We start from the raw sequence: 14,997 nt of genomic DNA, 5'->3' as shown, positions 1-14,997 counted from the left end.
CATCTTCATCAAGAGAATCCTCACCCAAATCAATTGTATTTGACACTAAGGCACTTGACTCATTCTTCCTTGCAAGCACACATTTAGGCACAAATACAGGAGCTTCTGGACTTAATTTGCTATTTAAAGCAGGTGGTGAGACTTGTTTTTCTTGGATAATTAACAAATGACTTTCATTAAAGGAAGACAAATAATGGATGCAGTGGGGATATCAAATGAGTGTGTAGAGTATTGACTCAAGACAGAGAAGCAAACAAACCAGGGGTGGTATGCAACTTTGGACTTGTCAACTAATCCGAAGTTGTTTGGGTCACACAATGATGTCAAGTTGTTGTATCCAGGAGGGGACAAATCAAGGGTTGTACTGTTGAATCAGTGTAGATTATACTGCAGTGGAGAGCGGGACATCCACGCCTCATCTTGAATGTTTATTTATTCATATATGTTCATTTTATTTTCAACTGTAATTTGTGGTATATACATACACCAGCCGTATGCTGTTGTTAATTCCTTAAATATTGCATAATACATCATTCTCCATATTGCCTACATTAGTTTGGACACCGAGCCTTTGGTTCTCCAGTTTGCAACCATAAAAAGAATAGGGTATAACCTGTTGCTTAGAAATTTTTGGCAATAATTTTACTCCTTGGCCGTGGTGCAATTTATTAATAAATTAGTTTTCCTTTAGCAAATCAAAATGGCCAATACGTGTATAAATTAAATATCCACAACATTTTAGATCTTGTAATTTGTATTTTGTATTATCAATGGACATCCACGCTGTTAGCATCGTGATGCGACAATGCTTAGTAGTTAGGGAAGGGGCAACCTGTAACTGAACCCCATATGAAGGCAAAGCCACATAATTTATTCATTTAAATGACTAACTATTAGAGCTTTTCACTTCTGTTTGTCAAATGCGGAGTAATTTACCAAATTTCAAGGCATACCCACATGACCACATTTTTTCTTCTTGAAGGCTTACTTGCTTGTATAAATGAATTTGGCTTCACTTTAAAAAACATGGCATCCGATATCTCAAAATCCTAAATCCGCCTCTACTAGTTAGTAAAGTTTGGTGTAAACACCCAAGCGGAATAAAATAAACCTCCATACGTGCGCAGTTCCATAATAAAATAAACTTCAGGCCACCTATTACTACATGACAAAAACTTAACTAAACAAATAAAGCAGGCTTCTTGAAGTTGTTGCATTTTCAATCAAATAAAATGTTAGTGTCACAGTATTGGCACCATTTCTGGAGACAAAAAGGATCAAATCTTTTAAATATTAGATGCCTCACGTTCAGTAGAACCTTTTGTTGGCCAAATGTTTAGCAGGTTTACAAGTTCCAAAAAGATCCAGCAGTGCAACACATGCTGATTTAATTAGGCTATCGCTCATCTTATCTCCTCCTTACGGTGTTCTGACTTCTGACTATAAATACCTCCTCTGATTCTTCTATTCCATCACCAGTTTGAGATACCCCTCATTAGAGAAAAAAAAACAAACAATAAGAAATGGATTCTCTTTCTTCAAAACCCAATCACGTTCGATCAATCAGTTTGCCCGGGAGATCACACCCTACCACCCAGAGAGTTGAAGAGGAGCTCAACAAGCTCAAATCATTGGAAGTATCAGCTGCACCAGCAGCTGTGAGCAATGGTTTAATCGGTTTAGAGAAATTGTACAAGTGCATAGATGATCTTCTCAACTTGCCTCAAATACTTCAAGCCCTCTCTCAGAGTCTAAATGCAAAATGGCTTGACGATTTATTGGATAAATCAGTGAGGCTTCTTGATCTTTGTGGCACAATAAGGGAACTCGTCTCACAATGTAAAGAAAATGTAAGAGATTTACAATCATCTCTTAGAAGGAGAAAAGGAGATTCAACTACAGATGACAGCGTTGAAAGATTTACCTCTTTCTGCAAGAAGATCAAGAGGGACGCCAAAAGATCTGTCTCGACTTTGAAACAAATGGATCAAGAGACTGCAGTATTGGTCTTGCTAGATGCAGATCAAGATACAGTAGATGTGATTAGAGCACTAAAAGAAGCTAATGCAGTATGCCTTTCAACTTTCCAAATGCTATTATCCTTCTTGTGTGTACCCCTTTTGAAGCCTAAGCCATCAAAGTGGTCTTTGCTTTCAAGATTGGTGCAAAAAGAAAGAATAGCATCTGAATACCACGAAGAAAACATGAGTTTGGAAACAAGGCTGGAAACTTTCGAGGCTTACCTTGACAGCTTTGAAGATGGATTGGAAGCAACATTTAGGTGTCTCATTAGATCTAGAAGCTCGCTCCTCAATATTTCCTCCTCCTAATCTGTCAGTTGTTATTCCAAACACTGTAAATTGTATATAAACAGTTTTGTAGTTATGCTTAGAAATACACAAATCTCAAGTGAATGAATATACACCAATTTAATATCTCTTTCTATGCGTGTACTTTCATCAATAGCCCAAAATATTCGTCAAAATGGCTCTCTTAAAACTGGGGGTTTGAAATAGATAAAACTCATAGCCCGTCAGTTACACACTTACGCCACATAATTGGTTTTGTTAATCAAACCAAGGAAGCCTCTCGTGTAAAGTCAGATGACGTGAATAATTGACCTGAAAAGTGAGATTAATTCATAACATGAATTGCAGAAGAATGAGGTCTGTGTGGAGGAAGCTTCACAATAAGTGCTTGCTACACAGGCTTCTGGAGTTCTGCTAACAGTTCCTCTGCACAGTGCCCAAGGGTGTTAATAAACTCCACCGGCCTCCCCAAGACCCTCTTGATATAAAAGAAACCTCCCGCTATAAAGGAAGACCAAAACCTGGGTCCCTTGATCAGCCTCCTTGAACCTGAACTCATCAGTAAGATACATATCACAAATAAATTAGATAATATAGTTCATGATCTGCTTATCTTTAGTTAAAAGTCCAACTAACTATGACATGACCACCTTAACTTGACCGTGTTGATTCAGTATCTGTTTGAATTCCTTCTCAAGTTCATTAGAAGATGTAGATCTAGTCAAGAAGCTAATCCTATATCATTAAATTTCATCAAGCTCCGCAGCCAATTAAACAAAAACAAAATCAAGATTCAAACTAGGATTTGGCATGAAATCACAGACAAAACAGCCAATAGAGTGTTCTTTTGAACAAATTAATGGATCAATTACCCATGCCACTTTACTCGAAACAATTTCTGGCAAAAATTTACTCATTGGTCCTGGTGCAATTTAGTAATCAACTAGTTTTCCATTTCGAAATAAAATATGGCAAACAACCACACATACGTGTATAAATTAAATATACAGTACACGTCCATTTGAATATTGGCAAAAAATATCTTTTTCAGATCTTCTAATCTGTATTTTGTGTAATTAATGGACATCAGCTCCTCCAAACGAGACAGCCTCAGTGGACCCACGTTGTTAGCATCTTGATTGCACCACCAAGTGATGTGACAATGCTTAGTAGTTAGGGAAGGGGCAACCTGCAATTGAACCCCATATGAAGGCAAAGCCACATAATTTATTCATTTAGATGACTAATTATTAGAGCTTTTGTTTGCCAAATGCATAGCAATTTACCAAATTCCAAGGGATACCCACATGACCACATTTTCTCTTCTTATACCTCTTTGTTTATATAAATGACCTTTCTTCGTACGAACTTATTGTTCATCACAACATTCAGCTTTTCTCACAACATAGAAACACTAAAAACCATGGCTACTACTTCTTGCCATATTAGGTCAATCAGTTTACCCACTAGACCACACAATCAGAGAGTGGAAGAGATTCTCAACAAGCTCAAGATGCTGGAAGTATCTACTGCATCAACAGCAGAGACTATTTGCAGTCGTCTACTTGTTTTGGAAGACCTACACAAATGTGTTGATGATCTTCTTAACTTGACTCACCCCTCCCAACATGGAAAATGGTTTGAAGATTTATTGGAACAATCCATGAGAATTCTTGATGTTTGTGGCACAATAAGGGAATTAGTGTCACAATGTAAGGAACACGTAAGAGATGTAGCATCATCTATCAGAAGGAGAAAGCAAGATTCAAACACAGAATCCAACATAGTCAGATTCGCCGCCTCCAGAAAAAAGATGAAGAGGGATGCTAGAAGATTAGTCTTGTCCTTAAAGCAAATGAATGAGGAGACTGAAGGATCAGTGTTCCTAGATGCAGCGCCGGAAATAGCATTTTCATTAGAGCAATGAAAAAAGCCAGTGCATCATGCATTCCGATTTTCCAAATGCTCTTGTCTTTCATGTGTGTGCCACTCTTGAAGCCTAAGTCATCTAAATGGTCACTGGTTTCAAGATTGGTGTATAAGGGAAGAGTATCATGTGAAGTCCAAGAACCAAACATCAACATGGAAACCAGGCTGGAAACTTTTGAGTCTCAACTTGATAGTTTTGAGAATGGATTGGAAAGAGTATATAGATGCCTGATTAGATCAAGGAGCTCCCTACTACATACAGTTTCCTTCTAAACTGTATAGTTGACCAAATTTTGTATATACAATTTGTAGTTATGATAGAAAAGAACAATATACAAGTGAAAGATTATATGGAAAATCCAATCTGTGTCTTTTTTCATGATTTTGTTCCCCTCTGTGTGCAATTAACAGATATCTAAATTTATAATAGAATGATACTACTCTCGCATATCACAAGTTTCTAAGGCTGTTCCAACAACAGGATAAGCTTCTGAGTCTCCAATTTTTGTTGTCATTTTCTATAAAGATATAGCCATGAGAACCTAAAAATTCTTCAAAGATTGATGAGTAATTTAACCTATTTTGGGACCTAAATGAAATAGAAATTGATAAATTCTTCAAAGGACACACGTCATATTAATTAGGTTTGCAAGTATAGTTTTCATTGTGTTTGATTGTCAGCTTCATCTGAGATTATTTCGTTTTCAGAGAACCTTTAGTCTTTCTCCACATGCTAAATCCCTTGATGGATGAACAAGTGAAAACTAAAATTCTCATACTGTAAAAAAAGGGAACAATTTCACTTTATTGTATAGATAATCTTCTCCAAAGTTGCATAGAGTAAAAAACTGAAGGCATGAAGCTTCATAAAATATAATTGAAGGCATGAAGACAGCTTAATGTTTCACAGATATTAGAACTCACCTACCATGACAGAAACTGAATTAAGGGTAATATCTGGACAAAAATGCACTCGTGTACAAATGAATATGAAATATTTCTTTGCTCCTCGCTTTACCCACCATATCTTAACACATCCTAATCAATTAGATAATACAGCTCACAATCTGCTATTCTTTGGTTCATATCAACTACTTGTGGTCTGTGGAAACCACCATTAGTAGAACCAAGTAAATTTTGTCCTTTCTGAATTTGACCTCAAAATTATAAGAAGTATTACACCTTGTCAAGAAGCTTGTACAGATATGCTCCTAGCACCTTGTCAAACAAATTCAAATAACAACCTTCCATACGTGTACAATTCCATAAAATAAACTTCACTCGTGCAATATGAATTTTATATTTGATCTACTTGCCCCTTTTAAAGTCTTTGACACCTTAAAATATTCCCACTATTCTTTAATAATTTATATCTCAGTTATCTAAGCATTTTTTGTTCTAGTAGTTGACAGATTTAAGCTTTTATGGAGGGGGCAAGCTTAGGTGGCCACCTGTTACAGACAGAAACTAACTAAACAACTGAACAAGTAAAACAGTCTCCTTGAAGCTAATGCATCTTCAATCACATAATTCCAATAAAAAAAAACATGTGTCATAGTATTAGCACCATTTCTGGAGACAGAAAAGGGGAATCTATTCAATACCCACATGATAATGAGATGCCTCACGCTCATCCCATAACTACGAGGACTAATAAAAGTAATCAGCAGAGCCTTTGTTGGCCAAATGTGTAGCAGGTTTACGAGTTCCAAAAAGATCCAGCAATTCAATCACATGCTGATTTAATTAGGTTACTGCTCAATTTGTCTCCTCCTATGGCTGTCTGCCTATAAATACCAACTCTGAAGCTTCAATTCAATCACCAGTTTGAGATATCCCCTCATCAGAAAAAAAAACATAAGAAATGGCTGCTCTTTCTTCAAAACCCAACCACGTTCGATCAATCAGTTTCCCTGGGAGATCACACCCTACTATCCAGAGAGTAGAAGAGGAGCTCAACAAGCTCAAATCATTAGAAGCACCTGCTGCACCAAAAGCAGACACTGTGTACAATGGTCTACTCGTATTGGAGAAATTATACAAGAGCATAGATGATCTTCTCAACTTGCCCACCCTTCAAACCCTATCCCAAAGTCTAGATGCTAAATGGGTTGACGATTTATTGGACAAATCAGTGAGGCTTCTTGATGTTTGTGGCACTACAAGGGAACTTGTCTCACAATATAAAGAAAAAGTAAGAGATCTTCAATCATCTCTCAGAAGGAGAAAAGGAGATTCAACAACAGATGACAGCGTTGAAAGATTTACCTCTTTCAGCAAGAAGATCAAGAGGGATGCCAAAACGTCTGTCTTGACTCTGAAACAAATGGATCAAGAGACTGCAGTACCAGTCTTGCTAGATGCAGAACAAGATACAATAGCTGCGATTAGAGCACTTAGAGAAGCTAATGCAGTATGCATTTCAATTTTCCAAATGCTCTTGTCCTTCCTCTGTGTGCCACTTTTGAAGCCTAAGCAATCAAAATGGTCATTGCTTTCAAGATTGGTATACAAAGAAAGAATAGCACCTGAAGTCCAAGAAGAAAACACGAGCTTAGAAACCAGGCTGGAAACCTTCGAGGCTTACCTTGATAGCTTTGAAAATGCACTGGAAGCTGTATTTAGGTGCTTGATTAGATCTAGAAGCTCGCTCCTCAATGTTCTTTCCTGCTAATTTGGAAGTTGTTATTCCATACTCTGTAAATTGTATATGAACAGTTTTGTAGTAATGTTAGAAATACATAAACTTCAAGTGAAAGATTATACACCACTTATTGCCTCTCTCTCTCTCTCTCAGATCAAAATTTAAAAGGTTATGCCTGTGAATTTTACCACAAAGAAAGCACTTAGCAGTCTCTCTACGTACCTTAGGTCAGGTTAAGTTTGGGTAGCTCATATCCATTGAAATGGTCCTCTTAATTCTAGAGGGGAAACTGATAAAATGCATAGCACATTCATAACATACTTACTTTACATAATTGGCTCCAAAAATCAAACTAATGAAAGGTCAGAATGAGGATGAAGAAATTCTTCATTATTCTACTTATCCACCATATTTTTATGCATCACTAAGAAGTTAGAAATATAGCTTATGAGCTGCTTAATCTTAGTTCATAGTCCAACTAGATATTGTGACCACTGTAACTATGACAATCTTAATTTCATCATATGTCTTCTGCGATAATTGGAAGCACTAGATCTAATCAAGAGGCTTATTCAATCAAGTCCTTTTTTTTTCTAGCTCCGTAGCCAAATTCAAGAAAAGAAAAGAAAATAAAGATCCAGCAAAAAGATCTGGCACAGAGATCAGTGGGGTAAAACAGACAACATAACGTTCTTTCGAACAATTAAATGGAAAAAATAACACTGCCACTTTGCTCGACTCAATATCAGTTTAATCTGACAGATAACTGTGGCCTTGCTCAGCAAGCTTACTTGCGTTGCTCCCAAAAAGTCCACTAGCAGTTCCTGAAGACGACCTGTATGCTCCCCAAATAAAGATTTAAAGGGAACTTGACTAACTAAAATGTGGCTAGCACTCTTTTGAGGCTCAGCTTGACAACTTCAAATGTAATTTGGAAGGAACATCGGTGCCTGATTACATCACAGAGTTCTCTCCTAAAAATCTTCTCATGCTAATTGCGAAACTTTTATTGCACATGTGGAGTTGGCTAGTTAGTTTTCACATATATAATGTTCATGGGAAGCTTAACAGCCTTCCCTTTGACCTGTTGGTCGTGCCTCACAGTGCCCCGTGGCTAGCTATTAAGTACATAGTGCCATGGACAGGCCTGCTAGATTTTGCAGAGCCAACTTACAAGTGTGTCTGTGCCTGTGTCAGAGATCTTCAATCCTCTGTCAGAAGGAAAAAAGGAGACTCAAGTACAGAGCCAGCTTCACCAGAGGAGGCCAAAAGTTATTCCCGGTCTTAACTCTTAAAATAAATGGATGAAGAGATTGGTGAATCAGAATTCCAAGATTCAGATTTGGACACTACATATGTGATTAGTTACTAAGGGGAGCCAATTTAGTGTGCATTTTAATTTCGCAAAAGTATAGCATATGAAAGTCATGCAAGCAACATTAACTTTGAAACTTGGCTGGAATCCTTCGACTGTCACCCTGAGTGCTTTTACAATGGATTTGAAGGACCATTTAGGTGCCTGATTAGATCGAGGGGCTGTCTCCTGAATATATTCTCTCCATCTAGTTCATTCTGCATTCTTATGTGTTCCTTTCCCTGCATACTTAAAAAATAAGATATCTTAGAGAGAATGTGAAACTCATGGTTTTAACTCATTAAAGTTCTGTAAAAAATATAAATTTCCCTCTCTTTGCCCTGGAGGGTGAGTTGTAGAGGAGAACAATTATTCAGTCAATAATTTGATAAACATTAAACAAGCACAGCAAATCCAGCCATACATGCATGCACAAAATTAAATATTTGAATTTCCAATATACTCATGTATCCATTATTGATTTAATTAAAAATTGCTAAGCCACCTACTGCTGAACTAATTAAAAGGATAGAAATCATAGCCATATCTTGGAAATCTTTGAGAAGAACTTCTTAGCTGTAATCTTCCAAATGGAGCGAAAGAAAATAAAAGGATATGATTGCACTGGCATGTATTAATTAGATCTGCCTATATGATTTTTTATCTTTAAATTTGTCATACCGTAAGTTCTAGTTTTGTTTCTAATTTAGGTAATAATTCCAATTTTATTGTTTAGTTCTTCACTAAAATCGCAGAGTACAAAAAATTAAAGCATGAAAAATAGGAAAGAAGACCACTCCTGCAATCTGATGATGTATTCCTTTATTATTTCACCTTGCCCACCATATAATAAAACATTTTAAACAATTAGATTATACAGCTCATATGTGCTCTTCTACAGTTGATAAATAAGCTACTCCACCCATTATTTTAATCAAGTACATTAGGCCTTTCTAAATTTCTCGGAATTATTAGGAACATTACATCTAGTTGAGAAGCTTATAGAGATATGATTCCAACCCCTTGCCAAGCAAATCCAAAAGAATACTTCCATACATGTACATGTTCCATAAAATAAACTTCAGTCGTGCATTATGAATTTTATATTTAATTTGCTAGCCCCTTTGAAAGTCTTGACACCTTAAAATAATCCCATTACTATGTAATTATTTATATCTCAATCATCTAATTATTGTGTTATAGTAGTTGATGGATTTAAGCTTTTATGGAGGAGACAACCTTACCTGGCTACGTATTACATGACAAACACTAACTAAACAACTGAAGAAATAAAGCAATCCAGCCGTGCAATCACATGCTTATTTAATTAGGCCACTGTTAATCTTGTCTCTCTTACTATGGATGTCTACCTATAAATACCAACACTCGAGCTTCAATGCCAACACAAGTTTTAAAACTCCCCTCATCAGAGAGAAAATCATAAGAAATGGCTGCTCTTTCTTCAAAACCTAATCACATTCGATCAGTCAGTTTTCCTGGCAGATCACACCCAACCACCCAGAGAGTTGAAGAGGAGCTAAACAAGCTCAAATCTTTGGAAGTATCAGTTGCACCAGCAGCTGTGAGCAATGGTCTACTTGGTCTGGAGAAATTATACAAGTGCATTGATGATCTTTTCAACTTACCTCAAACCCTTCAAGCCCTCTCCCAGAATCTACATGCAAAATGGCTTGACGATTTATTGGATAAATCAGTGAGGCTTCTTGACCTTTGTGGCACAATAAGGGAACTTGTCTCACAATGTAAAGAAAATGTAAGAGATCTTCAATCCTCCCTCAGAAGGAGAAAAGGAGATTCAACTACAGATGACAGCGTTGAAAGATTTACCTCTTTCATCAAGAAGATCAAGACGGATGCCAAAAGATTAATCTCCACTTTGAAGCAAATGGATCAAGTGACTGCAGTATCGGTCTTGCTAGATGCAGATCAAGATGCATTACCTGCGATTAGAGCAATAAAAGAAGCTAATGCAGCATGTCTTTCAACTTTCCAAATGCTCTTGTCCTTCTTGTGTGTGCCACTTTTGAAGCCTAAGCTATCTAAATGGTCACTGCTTTCAAGATTGGTAAACAAAGAAAGAATAGTTCCACTAGTCCTAGAAGAAAACATGAGCTTAGATGCCAAGCTTGAAAACTTTGAGGCTTATCTTGTCAGCTTCGAAGATGGATTGGAAGCAACATTTAGATGCCTGATTAGATGTAGAAGCTCACTACTGAATGTTTTATCCTGCTAATGTGGCAGTTGATATTCCATATACTTTAAATTGTATATACACAGTTTTGTAGTTATGTAGAAATATACAATCTTCAGGTGATTGAGTATACATCAATTTTGTGTCTTTTTCTCTATCTATATCTATATAGTAGTACATATGGAGTGTGCATGAATACTGCCATAAACTGTGTTAGTAGGACTATAATTCAAATACCTGAATAAGAGTCCAATTTATCATGTTACGCATAGAGTTTTAGTGTATAGAAAGAGTTTCTGCAGTATTTGTCAAAATCTGATGTCAGGTTAAGTTTTATCCCCAAAATAGTTTTAACCTGCAGTGAACAAACTAACACAAGTCTCACAACAAATGCACTGCCAGGATGATAAAACCGGAGATATTACTCTACCTATGATACTAGATATGTTGATGGAACAGAAAGAAAATACTCCCTCCCTTTCAATTTGTTTGTCTGGTTTTGACTTGACACTGAGTTTAAGAAAGTATTGCCCAAGACTATATAGGGATACAACAGTTTGTTCTCTCAACCAATGTGGAACACTTAACAATCCCTCACAAGCTCATGGCTGGACATCTAACACACACAGGGGTCCAACGTTGTTAACAGATCGAGCTGGACATCTAACATGACATGAGCCGCCAATATTGGAAAACAGAACAATGGGGATAAGGTCTTGTGTCTGATACTATGTTAAGAAAATGGACCTCAACCTGGAAAGCTAACTCGTGAGATAAGGATAGCCAAAGACCATATAAGTAGACAACAAGCTCAATCTCTAAACCAATGTGGGGAACTTAATGACCACACTACATATATGAAACATTATTTTGATGTTCATAAGACGCATTCCTATAAATGAAGCATCTAGAATATGCAACGTCCGAACAGAAAAAAAAAAATCAAATTAATAGAAACAGAAATTATTGTGACAACATGTTTCACAAAAATAAATACAGCATAGGAAGAAGAAGTCCAACTAACCTTCTGGGAAGAAGTTACACAGAAAGTTAGTCTTCTTTAAAATCCTTTTGTTTGTCTACATTATATAGAAAGAATATAAGCTTCCAGCTGCAATGGAACCCTATATGTTCAATGAAACGTCAAAAACAATAACCATGAAAAGTTCACAGGACTGATCTTGAAAAGAAAATGAATGTCATACATATATACACAGAATTTCCATCCTACGGCCAGTGGCCTAAACCCAAAAAAGGGGCTTTTATCAACTTACTCAAAGCATCATAAAGTCCAATATTAGCATACTGTATCAGTAACAAGAAAAGAAAGATGAACATGCACGAAGTTGTACCAAAAACTGCAAAAATTAGTAAAGGGAACTTAAGGTTCAAAGATACCCATTATATAGGTGATAGATTCATTTCACAAATTCGAGCAAAAATTACATTTATAAGTCTACCGGAGCAAAAACTATACTGACCTTTTGAAGTTTACTGGCAAACAAAAGACATAATTTCAATCATTGGTTTGCATAGAAACGATCCCCAAGTCAAATGAATCAGTTTTTATTTTGATACCAACTAATAGGACTAATACAGAGACGAGGCAAGTAGTGCATGGACTAATTTATGTCCATCCCAAAAACTTAAAACCCATTTTTGGGGACTAAATAAACCCTAGCCTTAACAACTGATCCATTTCCAAGCTTAAACCCCGGACTAACTGGAAACCCAACAACTAGACCCATACCCATTCTCCCTCCTATCCCCATGGAAATGGAATACTTCACCACACTATCCATGTACTTCGGGTGAAACTCGGATCCATTGCTTGCCTCAAAATGACTTGGCGGAGGATCCAAAGAAAACGCCAGCAAATGCAGCAGCCAAACGGTCTTTGCTAGTCCAAGAAACTCCCCGTAAAACTGACTCCTCGGATGGTTCCCAGCCAGTACCTGACGCCTCTGCTCCAAATCACCAAACAGAGACTCCTCCATTTTGGGGTGTACAATGGCCAAATACTTCTTGAAACAGAAGTTCCCAAAACTGCAAGTTGGGAGAATTCCCAGAAGTTCCATTGGGTCCATGGCTTTCATGTCCCTGTACTGTGTATAACACTCCCGGCGGTGCTGGTCTGGGTGGAGGAGTGATGACAAGCTTCCGTCCATGTAGAATGTCTCGTGATCGAATCCTTGGAACATTTTGCGGTTCACATAAGATTCCAGTGCGTATTTTGCGTGGTTGGCTCCGACAATTGAATCCGCCGTTGGTGTGGTGGAGTTAGATGAAGCAGCTTCAATGGATCTCACTGCCGCCGCAATGTCCCAGTGAGCAGAGCGCATCAAAGAGAGGAGCAAACTCGTGAAGGACTTTGAGGCTTCTTTAACTGAGCTCACTGTAGATTCGAACAGGTCAGGTGCCGGCGACATATTAACTGGAGCTTGACTGCTGCAGTTAACTCTTCGTTTTGACTTGTTTTTCTTTCCACTATTGCTGCTAAGCAACGTCGCCGTTTTTAGCTTCTCCTTCAAATCATCGATCTCAATGTCCTTTGCCCTCACTTCTTGCTTCAGTTCTTCCACGGTCGACTCATACGGCGCCACCACTTCTCTCAGCGTCGCCGCCCCGACTCTCCAGTCCCCTCTTTCACTTCCACCGCCGACATTCCGCCGGAATCTTTCCCTCAACACTCCAAGCCTTCGCAGTTCAGATATCACAGCCACGTCAGCCACGCGCATTTTATCCTGATCCCATGGACAATGCGCCTCCTGTAGACTAACGTAAGCCTTCTTCATTGCCGACACTGCATCGAACACTTCCCCTAAAAGCATTTCCATTTCAATTACTTTCTCAGTTCTTATCTCCTCATTTTTTACCTCAAAATTCTGGAATTTTTCCAGAGTTTCCACATAAGGTGGGTGTTCTTCTTCTTCTTCGTCGTCGTCTTCGGTACTGTACTTGTCATCTTCAGATTCGTCGGCGTCACGAGCACCGGAGATGTGGCCGTTGGAGGAAAGTGGATGGAGCAAGCAAGAAGCAGTGACACGTTGGATCAGATCCGAGAAATTGGAAACCTTGTTGGCCATTTTCTAACACAGTAGCAGCAATTTTGGGATCAAGAGTGAAAGAGATTAACAAGTCAAGGCCACTAGTTTAGTTATTTACTTTTAGTACCGATTTATTTTACAATTAATTGTCTCTCCAGTTCATATCTTTCATAGAAAATAGTCAAAATGTCCTTTTTAATGCTGGTGATTTTTCTGTCCTCATCAATCTATCGGCTCAAAAATACTTCTAACGTTATCTTTTATTTCCAATTTGAACATATTTTAAATATGTCACTCCACTAATCGTAAAAGTCAGGTAAGGGTGTATTATACTCCCTCTGTACCAATTTATATGACTTACTTTCCTTTTTACTCAGTCCCAAAAAGAATGACACATTTCTATTTTAAGTAACAATTTGCCTATAAAATGTCTTTTTTACCCTTAATGAAATGATTTACAACCACACAAATTTCTATCATTCATTTTGGACCACAAGTTTTAAAAGTCTTTCCATTTTTCTTAAAGTTTGTGCCAAATCAAAGTACATCATATAAAATGGGACGGAGGGAGTAACATTTTTATCTAGTGCCAGAGCATGTAATTTCCATATGAAGTAAAATAAACAATTTCTAATTTCACAGAGTTATAATCTTAAAAATGTTGTTTACTACTTTACTCATTTTTCATCATTTTTTCTGTGTTTTGAATAACAGCAATATCTGTCTCTACGAAGGCTAGATCTAAGTGGCTCTGAAAGCCTGAAGAGAACACCACTTTTAATTGTTATTTGGAGCTTTTAAATTGCTTAAGTATAAGCATTGGACTTCTTAAATTTTCAAATGCATACTTCAAATAGTTGTATTTGAAACTTATTTTAAAATATGAGACAAGAAAATATATAAGTACTATATATACAATAGAAAATTAAAGAACAAAATTGAAATTATACATTGGAGAAATAAAAAACATATCAGTTTTTAAAAAAAAAAATAATTCACTCATTGCATCGGTCAAATTAGCCCTTTAAATTTGAGATTTGAATCAAAATCATCCTTTTTATTTAGTGTGAAATATATTAATAGACTTTTAACTATTCAAAATACTTTTATTTATCTCATTTCGATTCTCGGGTACGATTAGGTTGGAGAGGATGAGCCGTTAGGGTGGGCGAGGGTTCTTTTTCCCCTTCTTTGGATTAAGAAGAAGTGGTTGGACTAAAATGGTGTGTGATCAGATCTGAAACATAAATTGATGAAGAATTGCTTTTTCATTTACTCTAAAAAGGTTATGTATGAAAAAAGATTAATTACTTTTACTAGAGAGGTGTGTGTCACCTGAATTTAACGGTAAATTAGGAAGTTAAACTATGTATTCTGCTTTTTTGATTGGTTTATTTTCCATGTTAAAGAAGAACAAAACGTATGTATATCTCACCCTCATGATGTGCCAAATCTGAGTGTTGAAGAGACACTTTAAAAGTAGGAGACCAATAACACTTTTC

At 37.0% G+C, this 14,997-nt stretch overlaps 4 protein-coding genes and 1 pseudogene across 4 annotated transcripts; 4 read left to right on the top strand and 1 right to left on the bottom strand.

The window, feature by feature from the left end:
• The first annotated feature begins 1,218 nt into the window (after window positions 1-1,218).
• Window positions 1,219-2,908, top strand: LOC102604345 (uncharacterized). The gene has a single exon (XM_006340890.2). The coding sequence runs from the start codon at window positions 1,524-1,526 to the stop codon at window positions 2,328-2,330; it is 807 nt and encodes a 268-aa protein (XP_006340952.1). The 5' UTR covers window positions 1,219-1,523; the 3' UTR covers window positions 2,331-2,908.
• A 129-nt stretch (window positions 2,909-3,037) lies between these two features.
• Window positions 3,038-4,514, top strand: LOC102604009 (uncharacterized; annotated as a pseudogene).
• Window positions 4,515-6,102: 1,588 nt separating this feature from the next.
• LOC102603674 (uncharacterized) lies at window positions 6,103-8,624 on the top strand. Its single transcript, XM_006340888.2, has one exon. The coding sequence runs from the start codon at window positions 6,103-6,105 to the stop codon at window positions 6,910-6,912; it is 810 nt and encodes a 269-aa protein (XP_006340950.1). The 3' UTR covers window positions 6,913-8,624.
• A 985-nt stretch (window positions 8,625-9,609) lies between these two features.
• On the top strand, window positions 9,610-11,033 carry LOC107058844 (uncharacterized). Its single transcript, XM_015305022.1, has one exon. It carries the CDS (start codon window positions 9,684-9,686, stop codon window positions 10,488-10,490), a length of 807 nt encoding a protein of 268 aa, XP_015160508.1. The 5' UTR covers window positions 9,610-9,683; the 3' UTR covers window positions 10,491-11,033.
• Window positions 11,034-11,959: 926 nt separating this feature from the next.
• Window positions 11,960-13,665, bottom strand: LOC102585334 (IRK-interacting protein). Its single transcript, XM_006340746.2, has one exon. The coding sequence runs from the start codon at window positions 13,532-13,534 to the stop codon at window positions 12,095-12,097; it is 1,440 nt and encodes a 479-aa protein (XP_006340808.1). The 5' UTR covers window positions 13,535-13,665; the 3' UTR covers window positions 11,960-12,094.
• Between the last annotated feature and the right edge of the window lie 1,332 nt (window positions 13,666-14,997).

The sequence above is a fragment of the Solanum tuberosum genome, unplaced genomic scaffold (assembly GCF_000226075.1).
Source record: "Solanum tuberosum cultivar DM 1-3 516 R44 unplaced genomic scaffold, SolTub_3.0 scf00020, whole genome shotgun sequence".
NCBI classification, from domain to species: Eukaryota; Viridiplantae; Streptophyta; class Magnoliopsida; order Solanales; family Solanaceae; genus Solanum; species Solanum tuberosum.
This window is presented reverse-complemented; position numbering and strand designations above follow the sequence as displayed.